Here is a 19,931-nt window from a genome sequence, read left to right on the forward strand (position 1 = left end):
AGCCCTTCGTAGACGGCGTTTCTGAGACTGGACGCAGACGCCTCTGCTTTCTCCCCAAGAGCAGCTGAGAGGTTTGAACTGTCAACCATGCCGTGTAGCCCAACACCAACACCTAACCCACAGCGCCACCAGTGCTCCTGGACATCAGACAACCCAGACCAAACTCAATGCCACTGAGTTGATGCCGACTCACAGCCGCCCTGTAGGACAGGGGTTCGGGGCGGGGGGTGGGGGGCTGTCCAAGACCGTCACTCTTTTCTGGGTCGTCTTTCTCCCGGAGCAGCTGGTGGTTTCAAACTGCCGACCTTTCAGTTAGCAGCCCAATGCATTACCACTAGGCCACCAGGCCTCCGATAATGCCTCTATCCTCTAAAATTCCACTTTGAGGGTGGGGGCTGATAATCCACCTGGAGTCACCTCCAGTCCCGGAGGCCACCTCCTTTAGAGGGCTGATCTAGTTAGGAGAATCGGCTGAGTATGTGCACGTGGGGCGCTTAGGACGAGCAAGGAAGGCTTGAGAAGGCCCTCATTCCTCGGGCATCTGGTAGGTCCCAAATTGTACATGGCAAGTGTACTTTGGGGGTGCAGGCTGCAGAGAGCTCTGTCCTTAGAAACTAAACAAAACTGAAGACTGTAGCCCCTGCAGGTGTTGGCGGCTGGGACAGAGGAACCACCTGCAGGCTGCAAGCTGGGGCCGGGCAGCTAGCAGGTGCCCTTTTTCCAGGCTGGGTGCTGCCAACTCGGAGAGGGACAGGAAGGTGCTCCGGCTGCAGGCCCAGGAACCGGCTGAGCAGGTCCACTCTCCTGGAGGCAGTGGGGAACAAACAGAGCCGTGGCTTACAGGCACTCGCTGTCTCTCTCTGCCTTCACCCCAGACCTTCTCCCTGAGAGTCTAGAAGCTTCCCTTGAGTCAGTCCCACAAAGTAGGCAGACACACAGCAAGTTTATCACCCAACGGCCCCATTTTACCTGCACATGAAGAATGTTGAGCAAGCCGGCGATTGGATACACATCTCTTTGCCACCATGCAAACAATGGTCTTACTAAGCCCTGTCCCGGACAGAGGGATGTTCTTTACCTTTCGGCTGCAATTTCAGAAGCAAAGCTACTACTAGCAAAGGCGCCTGGCAGTGTAGTAGCTAAGCGCTTGGCTGCTGCCCCAAAGGCTGTTGGCTTGAACCCAGCCAAGAACTGTGCAGAAAGCCCTGGCAATCTGCTTCCACTGCGGGGAGAGCCCGTGCCCCCAAAGGCAGGCTCTGCTCTGCCTCCCGGAGCAGGGATTCACTCCACAGCACACAGCAGCAGCCAGTTACCAACACACACTAATTAGTTTACCCACACACACTAATCCTTATATTGAGCCTTGGAATATATTTTGTTGTTGAGTAGCTGAAAATAAAAGGCATCATTTTAAATGAATAAGAAATTTCCCCTTTTCCTGGGGAAAGAGTAAAACTATCATCCATCCAAGGTCCCCTGGGGATCTCTCAGGTCCCGAGATCCTAATGAGCCAAGCAGTCAAAGCCAAACCCCCAAAACCAGCCCCTGTCTGGTGACAGCATACCTTATCCTCTCCTCCTCCATGATCTGGACCTCCCGGTCCCGGTACAGGACTTGGAGAATGGCCTCCTGCTCCAGCTCCTTAAGGGCACTCAGATTTAAGTCTTGGGTCATTTTCTCTCCTTCTCTGGGGCGCCGAGTTTCAAGTCCTCCCACAGCCACCACCGAAACTTCCTCCGGCGGTCAGCAGGCCAGGGCAGCTGGCCGAGGGCCTGAGAGGCCCCCTCTGCTCTCTGGCCTGCGACTGCCTTTCTGTTGTGTTTCTTGCTCTCTTTTTCAACTGTGTCCTTTAGCAAGACCTAAAAGGCTGTACCTCTGGGGAAGTCATTGTCCCCGGAGGCTCGGAGCGTGATCACCGGGCCCTGACATTCGTCAAGACTCTATCTTGCTGAGGTTTTGCCAGAAATTGTTACAAAGCGCACAGGGCTCCTGCAGAGAATTTCTGCAAACTTGAAGTCAGCCCCACGGGACAAGACTGGAGGTGACGACTGTTCCTTCCCACGCCGTCCTGCAGGTCGGAGCGCCTCCTGCACAAAAGAAAACAGCGAATAAAGAAGGTGTCAGCTTGCTGGCCCGGGGACCTCAGCCGTCACCACTTCACAAAGTGCTACACGGGCAACAGCCTTCGCATTTTCTGAGTAGGGGGATGGGCTAGGGAGCTAATGGAAGAACTGACATTGCATTGAATCTTACGCCAGCTTTTAAACCCATTGCCACCACGTGGATCTGGACCATTGCAGCCCCCTGCTGTCACTTCTCTAAAAACATGACAAACTGATGGAACTGATCTAAATTTATCCAAAATGCTGATTCACTGTCAGATATCTTGTCATCACCGCAAGCTTCCAAACTTGTGTTTGCCCAAGATGAAGTCTGCGCCTCCAGAAGCCGGGGGTCGAGGTCTGTGGTTAAAGGTGAAAGTCCAGGAGAGGTGAAAGTCTGAGGGAAGAGCCAGAACGTTCTCGATGGGCTAGCTCCTGTTTCCAACCAGCCTCCAAGCAAAGAGGCGATGTGGAGGGTGAGGAAGGCTAGAGGTGCCGGCCAGCTCCCCAGCCTAAGAGTAGCCATGGCCAAGCCTCCTGTCATGGGGTCTGCATCTGTGGGGCGGGGTGTGTAAAGGGTCTGCACCCACCCCGCCCGCTCTCCTTCCCATCCTGAAGCCCTTTCCTGCCCTGCACCCACCATCCCAGCATCAAGTCAAGGCAGAAGGCGGGGCTGGGTCAGGCAGCTGACGAGGCTCATCAGAGAGATGCAGGGAATGCCACGGCTGCCCTTTCTGGAGGCGGTTCTGTGATGAAACACGAATGAAGCCCTTGAGGCTGGGTCGCCCTGGGTCGGAATCCACTCCACGGCCCTGAGTTTGGTTTTGAGCTTTGATCTCGAAGTGAGGCTCCCTTGGCTAAGCGTCCCCAGAGCCCACATCATGAGGGTCCATGATCTTAGCAACGGAGACTCAGGTGCCCTGGAAGAGCCTGGTGGCACGGTGGTGAAGGCGCCCGACCGCTCGCCATAAGGTCAAGGATTCGGGTCCATCAGCCACTCTGTGCAAGAGTGATGTAGGAGTCTGCTCCTATAGACCTGGGCAGCCTGGACACACTATGGGGCAATGCTGAGCTATCCTCAAGGGTCGATCAATATGAGTCAGAACCCCGGACAACACTGAATAATAATAATATTGCTCAGAAAAGCAACTTCTGGCCTCTGGTCTCCGTAAAGCTGGAAACACCCAAACCCACTGCTATCCAGATGCCGACTGACAGAACGGCTCCAGGAGAAAGAAGAACTGCCCCTGTGGGTCTCCTAGGCTGTACCTCATGATGGGAGCAGACAGCTGCATCTCTCGCCTATGGAACGGCTGGTGGATTCGAACCCCTGACCTTCTGGTTAGCAGACAAGCATTAGGTACTTTACCCATTGGACCACACTCAAGTCCCTCTCCGCAAAAAGATTTCCGTCTAGATGGCAGGAGAGCTTCGAAGCAATCAGACCTGCAGGCCCCCTCATCCACTGCACCTTGGAGGGCTGTTGTGGGTCCCTCCTCGTCCCAAGGCACCGAGGCTGGACAGAGGAGCCAATAGCAAGCCATGGGTCATGAAGCATGCGGGGTCCCAAGGTGCCGATGGTTAGCATGCTCGGCTGTTCACTGAGGGGTTGGCATTTTAAACCCCTCTGAGTTTTCACAGAAGAAAGGCCTGGCAATCCACTTCTAAAATAGCACCACCCAAAGCCCCTGGAGCTCAGGGTTGCTCTGACTTGCATGGGGTCACAGGGACCTGGCCCCACTGGTCCTCCTGCTTTCTCCAGTCTCCCGGACACACTACTCTCTGGTTGGTCTTACTGCAAGTATTTTCAGCAATTGTGTTTCCATGTGTCTCAAAACGCCCAGACCTGGCCGCCGCTCTGTCTGAACTGTGCTTCCTTCACTCTAGGCTCGGGCCCTGCTCTTTGGCTCTGCATGTCAGCATCTTCATTGAAGTGCTAGGCTGCTGGGGTCCCTGGGGATAGAGAATGTTCCGCTCTTGGCCATCAACACAAAGACTGGAGGTTCGAGTCTACCCAGAGGCACCTCAGAAGAAAGGCCGGCCTATCCACCTGTGGAGCACAGGTCTAGTCTGACACACAGGGCCCGCCACAAGTCAGCACAGAATCAATAGCACGTGGCTTCTTATAGGGTTGATGTGATAGCATGGTTTTACGGCAGCTTGGCTGGGCCACGACTCCACATGGGCTCTTCTGCGCAGGAGCCAAGAAGTTGTAGGAAGATGAGGGTAAATGATTACCTGCTTCACCCGGTCACAGCCTTTACACAATTGAGGGAGGGTTCATGCAGGGTGTCGCCACCTCAGTATAGACTGACACTGTGGGGAAGTTAGCTTGCTTCTATTGGGGGATCTGGATCCTGCACCTGGTTCTTCAACCTCCTATTATGTTGCCTGTCAGTCCCAGGAGCCATCAACTGGCCTCAGATACATTCAGCTCGGCACCCACCAGCCCGCGGTCCTCCTGCTTCATCTTCCCGTTTCTGTTCATTGGCCCCTGCAGGAGTCAGGAGGAGCCTCCAGCTTTTATCTGAACCAGGAACCTGACCAGGCCTGGACTCACCCACTTGTACAGCTGTGTGAACCCTTTCTTGATATAAATCTCTTTCACATATAGACATACACATAATAGGCATCACGCATATGTGTTTTGCTTCTCAAGAGCACACAGCCTGACACAACTAGTCATGATGACCCCACGTGGAATGCTCAAATGTCCACCCACTCAGGTGGCTGGGTGATGCAAACTGCAGAAGCACAGGATTCAACTCTCTGTAACAAGTGACAAAGGACAACCACATGCTCCACCCCATCTCTGCCCACGGGCCTCTGGGTGCAGGCTTAGGGATGGCCCTTCTTCATGCAGCAGACACCAAGCTGGCTGGGGCAGTTACACCGTCTCCTGTCAACATGAGCAAATGGGTGGAGTCTAGCCTATCAATTAGGTCACAGGTTGATTACCTCAATGGGAGGTGCAACAGAGATAAATAATCACTGGAGGCCAGACCCAGTCTCTGCCTTCCCTTTCCTGCTGTGGAGACACTCAGAGAGCTGGAGGAGACAAGTGGAGACCCACACCAGCCCTGAGATACTTCCACTGCCACTGGATCCACAAGACCTTCTACCCACCGGCCTGTGATCTTCCTATACAGGGCATCATTGCATGTGCTGTGTGAGTCTAAAGAGGAATGTATGGACTAGTATTGGACATCTGGGCTAATATTGGACTAATGGACTTGATCTGGACAGGGCTTGGATGTTTTCTTAATGTACAATTGCTCTTGTCTGCAGATGAGTGTCACTGAATTTGTTTCTCTAGTCTACTCGGAATAACACACTGGCTTTCTCTTTGGATAAAGGACAGAAGATGTCCAGCTGCATTTCATGCGTCGGTATGACCTTGACTGCAGATAAAAGCCAGGGATTTGCACGAAGTTGTAACTTTGCAAAAGCAAGCCACATAGGGGTACCAAACCGGCACTCCATGTTGACATCCATGTAAAACGTAGACAGTGGGTACCAGTGTCCATCACTGTGCTTCTCCCCCTAACTGTGAGCATCCTGCAGCCTTCAGGCACTCAAATGCTTCACCGTTGTCAACCGTGTGTGTGGGCGGGGTTTCTGTGTTAGTCTAGGTTGACTAGAGAAATCCAATAACAAATCCAATAACACTCATGTGTCTGTAAGAAAGAGCTTTATCATGGACACAGGCTGCCAGCCGAGCTCAGCCGGACAGCTCTGGACACGTGGCATAGTCACATCCAGCCTGGGTTCTGACAGCAGAAGGCCATCTGTCAACTGCGAATGCCTGCGTCGCAGTAGAGACAGTTCAGAGTGACAAACTGCACGGCATGCACACATAGGCACGTGTGCACACATGTACACACGCACAGGCACACAAATTTAATACAAACCAAAAGCCTAAAATCAACTCTAGTTCTTCACCAAAAAGAAAAAGAAAGAGCTTTATACCAAATTGTATATTAAGAGAGCATCCCAGTCCAGATCAAGTCCATCAGTCTGACACTAGCCCATATGTCTGATATCAGTCTGTAAATTCCTCTTCAGACTCACACAGTCACATGCAATGATGCAAAATGCAGGAAGATCACAGGCCAGTGGGTGGAAAGTGTTGTGGATCCAGTGGCGGCAGAAGCATCTAAGTGCTGGTGTGGGCCTCTACCTGGCTCCTCCACCTCTCTGAGTGTGGCTCTTCAACAGGAAGGTGAAGCAGAGAGTGCTTCCTGCCTCCAGGGAGGAAGAGAGGAAGTTCCCAGAATCCTCACGAAAAGGCCACGTCCACAAGGAGGCATCATCAGGCTGTGACCTGATTGACAGGCTAGACTCCACCCCTGTACTTATTTATCAAGTTGACATGACACGATGTAGCGATGACAATTTCTATGACTAAATTGAAATGTAGCTTCTCCCTCCCCCAGATCTTTTCTTCCACAGAGCCATGGGTGGGTTCAAACTGCCGACCTTCTGGCTAACAGCCAAGTGCTTAACTGCTGCACTACCATGGCTCTGCGTGCGAGGGTAAGGTTATACAAGAGGACTTCAAACAGTTCATGGAAGCATTCCATTATCCCACTTATCCACAGTCTTTGGAAGCCCCCTTATACCATTACCTCAATCTTCTTTCAGGAGACAAAGAGGGTGAATTATATATTATTTCCTATCGAGGGTGAGCATTGGATGTCCAGAGTTTAAGGACTAGTGAATTAGATGAACCTATAATTTCCAAGGATACTTTACAAATTGAATCGTACATTTTTCTTACTCGACTTTCAATCTATGATTGGGTTTGTAGGACAAGAAAGAGGAAGCCTTCTACTTCTGTCCAGACTGACATTCTGGGAAACCAAGTCAGCCATTCGAGCCCCTCCTGCGGGGTTGCGATAAGTTGGAATCAGCTCGATGGCAGTGAGTCCGGGTTTGTTGTTTCTGTTTTTGACATCACACTCGGGACAGCAGAGGGTCACCGCAGAGGACGCCCCCTCGGGGAGATGGATTGTTGCCCAGGGGCTGCTTCAACAGGCTCAAGCACAGCGGTGATGGTGAGGATGGTGCCCCCCTGGGCAGTGCCTCATTCTGTTGTGTATGTGGTTGGAATCCACTCAAAATCTCCCAATAAGGACAACAACAGAGGCTGTGTGCAAAGGGAGATAGGAGATTGGCTGGCAGGGCTTTTTTGCTGTTGCTTGTTTAGGGGTTTGTACAATAAATTCTAAGTCTGGTTCCCTACTGAACCCAAGTGCTCCGAGTCTCCTTTACAACAGGTGAGGACGAAGAGGCCGAGGTGGTCTTAGCGGGCTCTTTCTTGCCAATACTCTGGAGAAAGCACGGCTGCTCTTTCGGCTCTCTCTTTAGGATGACATGCAATTTTTTTTTTTAATAACGGCTTTGTTGGAACCTAATGTAAAAACCCATACAATTCAATAGTTCAGTCGTATCGAGAAGAGTTGTGCAACCATCACCATAATCAATTTTAGAACATCGTCTTCCTTCTTGTGCTCATTGTTCTCAGCTCCCAGTGCCCCATCCTCTCTGGCCAGAGCCCCAAGGAACCATGAATACAGCTACTTACTGTCTCGATAGATTTGCCTACCGTGGATTTCACATAAAAATATATTTTTTAAAACTCACAAGCATAACAGAGTAAAACAGATTTTTTTAAAAACCTCAATAGAAAAGCAGAAGGTATTAAAAACTAGAACAAATTTGAAACGGGACCAAAGGAAGATCAAATAACAAGGTGCTCGATTTGAACCTAACTGCCTCAGCAATAATCCCCTTTCAAGGCCACGAACATCCCTGGTCTAAGGTCAGAGGGATTCAGCAGACACTTAATCCACATCTTTTTCCTTCTTTTTTTTCCTTTTAAACCTGAAACAACTTTAAGATGGGTCAAAAGGGAGATCAAACGACAAGATATTACATTTAACCTAGTTATGTCTGCCTTAATTGACTTTCCAATGCTCTAGGTCTGATAACAAGACCACTCACACCCCTCGCCATGGTTAGAGGGATCCACCCGAGGCTTCATCCATGTGCAGACCCTGGAGACGGACAGCATTCAAAGTCAAGTTGGGGGCCAGCTACCCTCTTGGAGCTCCTAGGCTGCATCTCCCTCTCTGAAGTCACTCCAAGCAACTCTCTCAAGCTGCTCTTGGCTCAAAGTCTGCTTACGACAAGGGCCCCAGGCTCGGGTGACAACGTGTTTGCTTAAATTGTATTTGTTTAGTAAATGTGTCCCTAGTGAAAGGATATTTCCTCTGGTGACAGGCTGACTCAGGAAGCTAGCCCAACAGGCCATGGTAAGAGTCAAGAAAGTGAGAGACCATGTTAAAAAGACAGGAAAGGGGGTAAAAGGGCTACGCCAGAAGGGACTCTGAAACTGGCTTTCAATTGGAGAGCAGCTGAAGTAAATGGAAGAAAAGACGAAGTCGGAGTTGAGTAGAAAATCTCAAAGGGTAGCCCTGGAAGACCAAGTCAAATATGATCATGAAGTGTGCAGAGACCTAGAGTTAGAAAATGAAAAAGAAAGAGCACACTCACCAGACCTTAAACTGAAAGAACTCAAGAAAATAGTCCAGCCTCGAGTTGCAGTCTTGAAAGATCCTATGGGCAAAACGCTGAACAAGGAGGGAATCATCCAAAGAGGATGGAAAGAGCACCCGGAGTCACTGCACCCAAAGGACGAGTTGACAGGCCACCATTCAGGAGGCAGGCTACGAGCAAGAGCCAATGGTGCTGAAGGAAGAAGTTCAAGCTCCACTCAAACCATTAGCCAAATGCAAGGCTCCAGTGGAACGCCAATTGCAATGTTTCCACAAGCTGATGAAGCTCTGGAAGCACTCACTCGTCTACACCACAAAATTTGGAAGCTAGCTACTTGGTCAACTGACTGGAAGAAATCCATACTTATACCCATTCCCAAGAAAGGTAAACCAACAGAACACTCAAACTATAGAACAATATTACCGATATCACAAGCAAATAAAATGTTGCTGAAGACCGTTCAACACTGGCTGCAGCGGTACATAGACAGGGAGCTGCCAGAGGTTCAGGCTGGATTCACAAAAGGGCTTGAAACAAGGGATTTCATTGCTGGTAGCAGATGGATCTTGATGTAGAGCAGAGAATGCCACAAAGCTGTTTAATAGTGTCTAGTGACTGCGCCAAGGCATTTGACGGTGTGGGTGATAGCAGACAGCCTCGAGAAGGATGGGCATGCCAGAACACTTCATTGTATTCACGCAGACCTTGTATGTGAATCGAGAGACGGTTGGACAAAAGGGACCAAAGAATACTGCTTAGTTTAAAATGCGGAAAGGTGTGCATCAGGGTTATAGCCTCTCACCATACTTATTCAATCGGTATGCTGACCAAACAATTAGAGAAGCTGGGTTCTGTGAAGAAGAATGCAGCATCAGGATGGGAGGAAGGCTTAGTAACAACCTGAAATATGCAGATGACACAACCTTGCTTGTTGAAAGTGAGGCAGATTTGAAGCCCCCGCGGATGAAGATCAAGGACTGCAGCCTTCAGTATGGATTATGACTCAATGTCAAGAACACCCAAATCCTCACATGTGCACACAAAGGTAACACCAGGATAAACAGAGAGAAAGTTGAAGTGGTCGAGGATTTTGTCTTGCTTGGATCTATAATCAATGCTCATGAAATCAGCATTCAAGAGAGTAAAAGATACGTGATGTTCGGTAAATCTCCCGCACATGACCTCTTTAGAGTATTGAGAAGCAAGGATGTTACTTTGAGGTCTAAAGTGTGTCTGACCCAAGTCACGATATTACCTCATGTGCAAGTGAAAGGCAGACACTGAATGAGGAAGAATGAAGAACAACATGTGCCTGGATTGCAGCTCCCGAAGAAAACTGAAAGTGCACGCACCGCACAGACAACCGATCAACCGCTCTGTCTTGGAAGAAGTAAGGCCAGAGTGCCCCTTACAGGCCACGATGGAGAGTAAGACTTCGCCTCACATACTTTGGACATGTCGGCAGAAGAGACTGGTTCTTGGAGTAAGACATCGTACTTGGTAAAGCGGGGGGGAGGGGGCAGCAGAGGAGAGGAAGGCCCGCAGTGAGGTGGATGGACACAGTGGCTGCAGCAACGCTGGCATTTGCACATTGTGAGGCTGGCACCGAACCAGGCAGCGTTTCCTTCTGTTGTGCAGGGGGCTGCTACCAGGGGGAACGGACTCAGTGGCATCTAACAACATCTGAGACTTCCCAGTCAGACCTCCTTTGCATCTTCCTTCTCTACGAAATGGTCCATTGTCCCTGACCTTGAACATGATAAGCATGCTAGGCTAGGAACTGGACACAAGGTACACTTTTCCATCCCCTGCAAAAGTTCCGGCTGTGAACGGGATTCACTTGGAGATAGTTGAGAGCTGAGCTTGGCGCCTGGCCGGCCAGATGAGCAGCTCAACTCTGCCCCTGGCCTTGTGCTGTTGGAAGTCCTGGCCCTCAAGCTCCTGGTCAAAGTCTAGGGACAACAGAACGAAACACTGCTCAGCCCCGCACCGTCCGGACAATTGCATGTTCGAGCCCTTCATTGCAGCCACTGTGCCAGCCCATCTTGTTGAAGGCCTTTCTCTTTTCCACTGCCCTGCTACTTCACCACACAGGATGCCCTTCTCCCAAGTTCATGAGACCAATCTCGCCATCCTTGCCTCTAAGGAGCATTCTGCCTGTACTTCCATGGCAGACTGGTTTATCCTTTTGCGAGCCCCTGGTACTGACAATATTCTTCTCCAGCACCATAATTCAAATGCATCAATTCCCCTTTGGTCTTCCATGTTCAATGTCCACCTTTCGCATGGACGTGAGGTGGATGAAAATTCCTGGCGTGGGTCAGGCACACTTTAGTTTAAAGCGGTTCCTGTGCAGCAGATTTACCCACGTCAAAGCGTCCTTTGGTCTCTTGAGCGTGTGGACGCAAGCACAGAGAAATCAATGACAGCTTCGACCTTTCCTCCTCTTCTCACGATGGTACTTATTGCTCCGATTGTGAGGATTTGGGTGTTCTTGACACTGAGTTGCAAACCACACTGAAGCCTGCAATCCTTGGTCTTCCTCAGCAAGGGCTTCAAGTCTGCCTCACTTTCCACCAGCGAGGTTGTGTCATGTGTACACGCAGGCTGTTAATCAGCCTTCCTCCAAGTAATTACAGCATCACCATGATCCTTGCGGATCCTCCCAGGCCCACATCAATGGTTAGCTAACTTAGACAGCTCTTTCTTCCTACCCATCAACATTAACTGCTCCTCCATCTTTAAGCAGGTCCGTTTAGGGTGCTCTGATTTCACCTCGGCGCATATTTGAGCACAGAGTCCCCTTACTGAGAGGACATTGCCCCCCGCCCCGCCCCCAACCAACCAGCAGTGGGTATTTAAAGGCTGGCTCATATTGAGAAATCCCCGGAGGATTGAGACACGAGGTTTGCTGGCCCCCGGCAGGAAGCAAGAGTTTAAGCAGCATCGGAAGGAAGCTGCAGGAGGAGAAGCGGCCGGTGAGCAGGCCCTGGAGCAAGCGTGTGGCTCAGGAATTGCTGGGCCATTCCAGAGCTTGAGGAACAAAGATGATTTTACTTCCACAGCCCCGGGCAGAAATGCGCCCTCTCAGAGCTCAAAGATCAGAACCTCCTGAGTCCTTTTCCTAGCTGTCATCCGCATGGTCGGCGGTTCAGAAACACTAGCAGCTCCTCGGGAGAAAGGCTCGGGGCTTTCTACTCCTGTAAACAGTTACCGGTTCAGACACTCTGAGTCAGCACCGACTCGCTGGTGGTAAGTCAGTGAAGGTGTCTGCAGCAGTCACCTGCACCCTGGCGCAACAAAGTCTGCAGGGCTGTCGATGACCTCCCCGGTGCTGTGCTCTGGCTCTGTCCTTGCCTGCCTGGAGCCTAGCTGCCCAGCCAACTTCACATGTGACTTTACAATTCAAAAGGAAAGAAACCCGGAAGAGTGTTGGAGTCCTGATGGTGTCGTGGGCGGAGTTTGGCTGCTAACCACGAGGTTGGTGGTTCAAACCTACCAGGTGATCCATGGGAGAAAGATGAGGCTTGGAAATGCCCAGAGGGAGCAGAGGACTAAGCACTAGGTGATGCACGTTCATCTTGTCTTTAGCCAGTCACGAGTTCATCAGTGGGACATCAGCATCCAGACAAACACAGTCACAAGGTTGGCGGTTCAAACCCACCAGGCGCTTGGTGAAAGAAAGAGCTGCCAGTCTGCTTTCGTAAAGATGACAGCCTGGGAAACCCAGTGGATCCGTTCTTCTCTGTCCTGGAGGATCACTGTGAGCCATGTTGGCACTGGTTTGAGCCAGTCTCATGTGTCCATTGTCGGCCATTTCTGGAACTGGTGGACATTACTTCCTCTTTCACCAATGGTGGGAACAGGAGGCAGTCAACATCCCAGGAAATGGACAAGCCGATGAATGAACGTAACACAGGTCAACAGAGTATGCACTTGAAGGTCCACAAATAAGGAGCATGCTCAGAGGATGGCAGGGTACAACACACACACACACACACACACACACACACACACACACACACACACACACACCACTAAGAGACTGAGAGGCTGGGGATTCCAGCCAGGGCTGCCCAGGAAGAAGCTTCCAATTTGCCCAGGAAACAGAATATTCTGTCACGTGCTGGCCATTAGAAACACTTGTTTCTTTCCTCATCCCAACAGCAAAGAGCTTGGCTTTGGCATTGTGCCTGACAGGGGACAAAGCAAGCAGTGGAAGCCAAGGGACAGAAAAGTGTTAGGAACTAAATTCCATGCCCTCAAACAGGCCTGGCAAATCCTACCCCTGTGCATGCGATCTCAATTGGGAAGGGCGGCTTCTCGGTTAGCTTAATGGAGTCGTGTCAGTGTAGGGTGCATCTTAAACCAATCACCTCAGAGACAGGAAATAGCAGAAGCCCTCAAAAACCGATTACCATCAACTCCATTCCAACTCCAGCCCATTGCACCCCGACACGGCAGCGTAGACCTGGCTGCATCCCAGTCGTGGCCTCTTCATTCGCCCCGTATGCGTGTGAACGTTAGGCATGGAATAAGGAAGACTGAACACGAATGGACGAGTCTGCACGAGGCTGTTGGCAAAGACCATGGAAAGCCTGGTGGACAGTCCGAAGAACAAACAAACCTGTCTGGGAAGAAGGCTGCTCAGACTTCATCTCACGTACTTTGGACACCTTATCAGACCAGCCCAGTCCCTGGAAATGGGCACCATGCTTGGGCAAGCATGAGGTCAGCTGGAAAGAGGAAGACCCTGGAGGAGATGGATTGCCATGTGGGCTCAAACACAGCAATGACCGTGAGGATGGCTCAGGATGAAGCCGGGGTTCTCTCTGGTGTCAGTGGGGGTCACCAGGAGCACCTAACAACGAGAGCGATCTTTATGGAAACAGACGGCTGTCTTCCTCCCAGGGAGCAACAGGTGGGACCAAACCACTGACCTTTCCATTAGCAGTCCCACACGGAACCTAAGGGGCCCAGAAAGAGTGGTCTACAGAGCTCTCGCACATAGGAAGAGAAGCTGAGAGACACAAGGGGTTCTCCCAGATCGGATGGAGAGAGAGCCTTCTCCCGGCCAGGGCTGGGCCCCTGGGTTTGGACTTCTAACCCCTGAACTGTGAGAAAACTCATCTCTGCTCATTCAAACCTCCCACATTTGGTATTAGTGTTGGAGCCGGACTTGGAGACTCAGCCCCAAGGAAGAGAAGGGAGAGGCAGGGAAAGGAGTCCATCTGCAGGCAGCTCTCAGAGTCACCTTCACCCAGTCACCGGTTCTGAGATCAAAGGGGCTTGTCATGGGGGGGAGACCTGAAGCCAGGGTGCAGATGTGGCTTGTGGCAGCAGTGTGTGTGGGAACATGACTCAGCCCAGCGGCTCGGCCTTTCAAGGGAAACAAGCCTCCCTTAACGCAAAGCTCGCCCAACCCACAGCACCCTCCTCTGCCCTCGACCACAGCTGCTTCCTCGAGAAGCCTCGCCATTTCAGAACACAGAACACAGCCGCAAGGCCTCCTGCCTCACACACAGGGGAAATTTTTAGTAACTAAATAGATCTTGAAAGTTTGCCTAAATATGTCATCACTTTTTTTTTAACCTGAGTAGATTCTCTCTATATTCGGAGCCTCTGGGTTGACGTGCTCAGGTATTAACGGAAAGGTTGATGGTTTGAGGCCGCCGAGGGGTACCTTGGAATAAAGGCTTGGTGACCTGTTTCTGAAGGACCAGCCAGTGAGATACCTGTGACTCTAGTCTCAGACGCCACCAAGGTCAGCATAGTTCCACCCCCACAAGTGCTGTCACGTTCGAGCCGTGGGTTCCGTCATGTGTCAAGGTGTCTCGTTGAGGGACTTGGTCTGATCTCCGAGGACCCCCAGGACACCACAGACTTCACAAAGACAAGGTTCTCCACCCAGCTTTGGCAGGTACAGCCTGGGGTCTTAGGAGCACTCGAATGGCCATGGAAGGGGAAGCGTTTGGTCTCTCCCCATCCACAAGGGAGAAGAGTGGTGGAAAGTGAAGAAGCGTGGAAATAACTTGAGCCATGGACGAGTGGACGGAGCAAGCATCCGCCTCACAGACCTGAGGCCTGTGGTGTCCAGCTACCACCACCCGCCGCTCTGAGAAAGATTCCATTAGAAAGGGCTGAATCCAAACTCCAAACCAAACTCACTGCCGTCGAGTCAACTCCAACTCATAGGGACCCGACAGGACAGAGTAGACCTGCCCCTGTGGGCTCCTGGATTACATCTTACAGAAGTAGAAAGCCCTGTCTATCTCCTGAGGAGGGCGGGCGGTTTTGATCTGCTAGAGTGGGAGAGAACTGTGGGCCAAATCTCAAAACCATCGAAGAGGTATAAATGGTCAGATAGAAGCTGGCAAGAGTCCCCACCCCCTAAGACAACGGCCCCTTGTCATCCTGCAGGTCTCTAGAGCTGAACTCAACCCCATTATTAGAATCTTATCAACCATTTCTAATCAGAGGGGCAGCATCTACCTTAGTGCCCAGGTCAGAGGGTTCGGAAAGACGGCAGAGTGGGGACAGGAAGCATTGGGAGGACGGGGGAGGAGAGGCGGTACAATGAGGAGATGGCAATGGACAAGTGGAAATAAAATGTGCATGAATTGTGGAATGCAAAACAGATCACTTGCTCTTCCAACTGCCATCTAATGCACAATAAAAAGTTTTTAAAATAACAATGAAGAGTAGTCAATGAAGGAGGAGGAGGAGCAGCAGCAAACAGTTTGGCTCGTCAGTCCTACCCCATGGCCTTAGGGTCCCCGGGCGTGGCACCATGGCAGCTGTTAGTGGCAGTTCTACACGTAAGTAAGCCACAAGCATCCCAGTTCAAGACAGGAAATGAGTGAAGAGCTTTATCTCTGGTCTCCCAACTCAGACGGGCTTTGTCCTCACAGGCTTTTAGGACTCATGTCCCACACGCCCCTGGAGGCATCAGAAAGCCTGGCACAAAGATCTGGGTGCTTTGATAAACTCTCTATCCTTCTAGGTCATTCTCGCACAAGTGTGCTTGCCAGCAGCTCATGGAGTGGGCCGCTGGAGAAGAAGTCTCCAACGAGATGGATCGGCACAGCAACTGCACCCACGGATGGCACAGGGCCAAGCCACACTTCCTTGCCTTGTCCACGGTGTAGCCACGAGTCAAAGGCGGCCCCACTGTACCCAACAACAACGCCATTACGCTGATGCTGCCAGGTCCCTCACCGACGCAGGCTCCTTCTGCTACCTAGCTCAGTCACTGTCTCCAAGAAGGTCCGCCCACTGACCACGCTTCAGGCCCCTCACAGATCTGAACGTGTCTATGGAGGTGCACCCGAAAGGTTCTTTCCACATCACCCGGACTCTATCCGTGTGGACAGGACCTGGGCAAGAGAAAACTAAACCAGGCTCCACGTCATGAGAACGCCTCAACTCCAGGCACGTCCATTATCCGAAAGCCACCGCTCTGTTCGCCCTTCACCTTGGACTAGACTCGCTGCCAGCAAACAAAAGGCTGCTCTTTCGGAGCCAGTCAAGGGATGAGATAGAAAATCATGATTTCCATGGGTTCAATCTGACCTTTTCTTTAGACCTGCAGTGGTCCAGAGACATAAGGATTAATGCTATTGAGCTGTTCTAGATATGACTCATCATTTCTGTGATACCTGTTATCACAGAAGCTAATTTTCTCTTTTGGGCACTTACCTTGAGGTCAGACGGTTTGAAGTTGCTGAGGAGGGGACTGAGGCTTGGAGAAACTACGTCAGTTTTCTGAGTCCCACTCCAAGCTGAATTTAAGTCCAAAGACCTATGGAAGCTTTGTTGAGGAAAAGTAGGGTACGGGTGAGATTCTCCCACACGACAGGACGGGACTCCTTGATCTACACACTAGTTCTGACCCGTGTAGATTATACAGAGATCTTCAACACTCAACAGACATTTCCTTCTTACAATCTCTCCTCTGATCAAGACAATTGTTTGGGGGTTAGGGTGAAGGAAACGTAATTGAAAGGCAGTCAACGTAGACCTTTGCTAACTTAGCTTCTTTTCAATTCTAAAATTACATTGACGTCTCACCTCCAAATCCAGCATAATGAAGCTGATTGTGAGGAAGATAGTGATTAACTGTATTACTGAAATTGGCAAACCAAAGAGTAAAGCAAGTAACACTTGATAAGCTTAAAAAAAAGAACTCACATCACACAGCTGCTGGTTGACTCTGGGTTGGTCTTGAACAGACACTAAAGCTGCTCTCCCCATTTCATTTAAGCCATCGATGCCTGGCTTTTTTTTTTTTAATGTCTGACATTTTGAATAGCAGTTATTCAACAGAACTACAAGTCACCCTTTATCGGATTGATTGCTGTCTTCACTTCCCCCAGTTTCCACGTCTTCAACAGAAGAAAAGTCAGAGGACTCGAACTCTCTGCCCACCCTCGCCCAACTCTCTGCCCACCCTCGCCCAGAACACGTAGCTCCAAAGTCTAGCCTCGGGCACTCTCCCTACCTTTGCATCGGTGACGAGATAAGAGCCCTGGAGCCCGGTCTGGAGAAAAGGAAGTCGAGGTTTCTTCTGGTGAGAACAAATGAATCTTGCTCTTTCCTTCCTGTTGGGGTCAGGCTGATGCAGCACGCCCTCCATGCCCGCCCCTCCCACATCCCCACCCAGCCCCAGACTCTGGGTGCAGGGTGGCTGCTTCCACATCACCCACAGGGCTGCTGAAACCCACACCTCGCCAAGGCGTGTGTGATGGACTTGTGAGAGGTTGCACTCTAACAGGGGCGAGCAAGAAATTCCACTGCAACCAAGGAGAGTGGACGTCAGAAGACACTCTGGAACTTGCTCTGAATCATCCGTCGCTAAAGCAAATGGAAGAACTGATGAAGTCAAAGAGCTGACTAGAACGTTTCAGAGGGCAGCTTGAGAAGCCTAAGCCAAACATTATCGTGAAATATGTGAAGCCTAGAGTTAGAAAATAGAAAAGGGAAGACCACTGAGGTATAGCTTAAACAAGTGACACGTTCAAACCTCAGCTCCAACCTGGAAAGGTTCTATGGGCAAAGTGCTGAATGAGGCAGGAAGCATCCAAAGAGGATGGAACGAACAGAACTAGTCGGCATTCCAGCATCTGAGGAGGCAGCATAAGAGCAAGAAGCAAGGGTGCTGACGGCGGGAGTCTAAGCTGCACTGAGTGCATCAGCCTCCAGGACTTGATGGACTTCCTACCAACTGGAATTTTTCATCAAGCTGATGAAGCACTGGGAGCACTCACTCAGACGAAATTTAGAAGACAGCTTGTTGGCCAACTGACTGGAAGAGATCCATTCCCAGGAAGGTGACCCCGCAGAATGACCAGCTTGCCGAACAACGTCACTGCTATCGCATGCAAATAAAATGTCACTGAAAATCGTCCGACGACGACGGTTGCAACAGTACACGGACAGGGATCTGCCAGAGGTTCAGGCTGGATTCAGAAGAACACGCGAAACAAGGGATATCAGATGGATCTTGGCTCAAATCAGACAAGACTTACCAGAAAGAGGTTGACTTGTGTTTTACTGACCATGCCAAGGCATTCGGCTGTGTGGATCACCACAGACAATGGACAGCCTCGAGAAGAATGGGAATTCAGAGCACTCCACTGTGATCAGGACAAGCGCACCTGGATCAAGTTGAGGGAACAGCAGTGGGAACAGAACAGGGGAATACTGCATGGTTGAAAACCGAGAACGCTGCGCAGCGGGCTACTGCCCACTCACCATACTTCTTCCATCAGTATGCTGACCACTAATCGGAGAAGCTGCATTCGACGAAGAAGAATGCAGAATCAGGATTGGAGGGAGGCTTATTAACACAGCCATGCTTGCTGAGAGTAAGGAGGACCTGAAGCACTTGCTGATGAAGATCAAGGTTTGCAGCCTTCAGCATGGATCACAGCTCAATATAAAGAAAACAAACATCTCCGGACCAATAGGCCAACCTCAGGGTAAATGGAGAACAATGGAAGGCTTCATCTTACTCGACTCCCCAGTCAGTGCTCATAGAAGTAGCAGTCAAGATCATTGCACTGAGTAAATCTGCTGCACAGGGCCTCTTTAAAGTATTGAAATGCAAGGGTGTTAATAGAGAGGTCTGAGGGGTTGGTCCCAATCCCAACCCTGTGGACAGCTCTCCCACCCTGCCCCCCGAAGAATTCACTTCAGAGGACAGCACTGAAGCTACAGCTCAGGGAGCGGGACATGTCTGAGGGACATATTCCTGCTCAGAGCAGCCAATGCACAGAGAGGACCATATGGCCAGCCCCACCACGAGACATGATGTCCCTCACTGACCCATAGCACTACAGGGGACAACACTGGAGACACAGTGTGGGAATTGTGCCCGATCTGACCCCATCACACCAAGGGGAAACACTAAGGGTATGCAACAGAACAGCAAGGGGAGCAGAGCAAGGAAGTCCCTGGGGAGTACCAAAAATAGACTGTGGGGCCAGGACGTGGCATACCATCAGACCAGAAAACACTCATAAAGGTCAACAAACAGACTTTGAACTATTTATAGGATTTTCTTCTTTTGTCATTGTTTTTTTGTTGTTGTTATTTTCTTTTGTTGCTTTGGTTTGCTCTGTCTTGCTTTTGTGCTTATTATCGTCTCTGCATGTCTATCTAGATAAGGTAGGCAGGATAAACAATCTGGAGGAGAAAACAACAAGACCGATGGTTCCTTGAGGGGGTGGTGGAGGCTGGGGGACACCAGAGAAGGGAAGGTGGGGGAGGGGGGAAAGGAAGTTGGTGTTAACAAACCCAGGGAACAAGGGAACCGCAAGTGATCTAAAATTGATGGCGAGGAGGGTGTAGGAGGCCGGTAGGGCTTGATTAAGGGCAGTGTAACCGAGAGGAATTATTGAAACCCAAATGAAGGCTGAGCATGATAGTGGGACAAGAGGAAAGTAAAAGGAAATATAGGAAAGAAGTAGGAGGCAAAGGGCATTTACAGAGGTCTAAATACAGGCATGTACATATGTAAATATATTTATATATGACGATCGGGAAATAGATCTCTGTGCATATGTTTATAGGTTTAATATTAAGGTAGCAGATGGACATTGGGCCTCTAACTCAAGTACTCCCTCAACACAAAAACACTTTGTTCTATTAGCCTGGATTCCATGATGCTCACCTTCCTAACACGATCGGTGAAGACAAAGTGGATGCATAAGCAAATGTGGTGAAGAAAGCTGATGGTGCCGGCTATCAAAAGATATGGTGTCTGGG

General features: G+C 50.5%; 1 protein-coding gene across 2 annotated transcripts in view; it reads right to left on the reverse strand.

The window, feature by feature from the left end:
* SYTL3 (synaptotagmin like 3) overlaps positions 1-19,931 on the reverse strand; it is an 89,338-nt gene that overhangs the window by 61,429 nt on the left and 7,978 nt on the right. For both annotated transcript variants that reach the window (XM_075553874.1, XM_075553873.1), the window contains exon 2: positions 1,565-2,087. In XM_075553874.1, the coding sequence (XP_075409989.1) occupies positions 1,565-1,674 (110 nt within the window). In that variant the 5' untranslated portion in view covers positions 1,675-2,087. The remainder of the gene's footprint in view (positions 1-1,564; positions 2,088-19,931) is intronic.

The sequence above is a fragment of the Tenrec ecaudatus genome, chromosome 7 (assembly GCF_050624435.1).
Source record: "Tenrec ecaudatus isolate mTenEca1 chromosome 7, mTenEca1.hap1, whole genome shotgun sequence".
In the NCBI taxonomy this organism is placed as follows: Eukaryota; Metazoa; Chordata; class Mammalia; order Afrosoricida; family Tenrecidae; genus Tenrec; species Tenrec ecaudatus.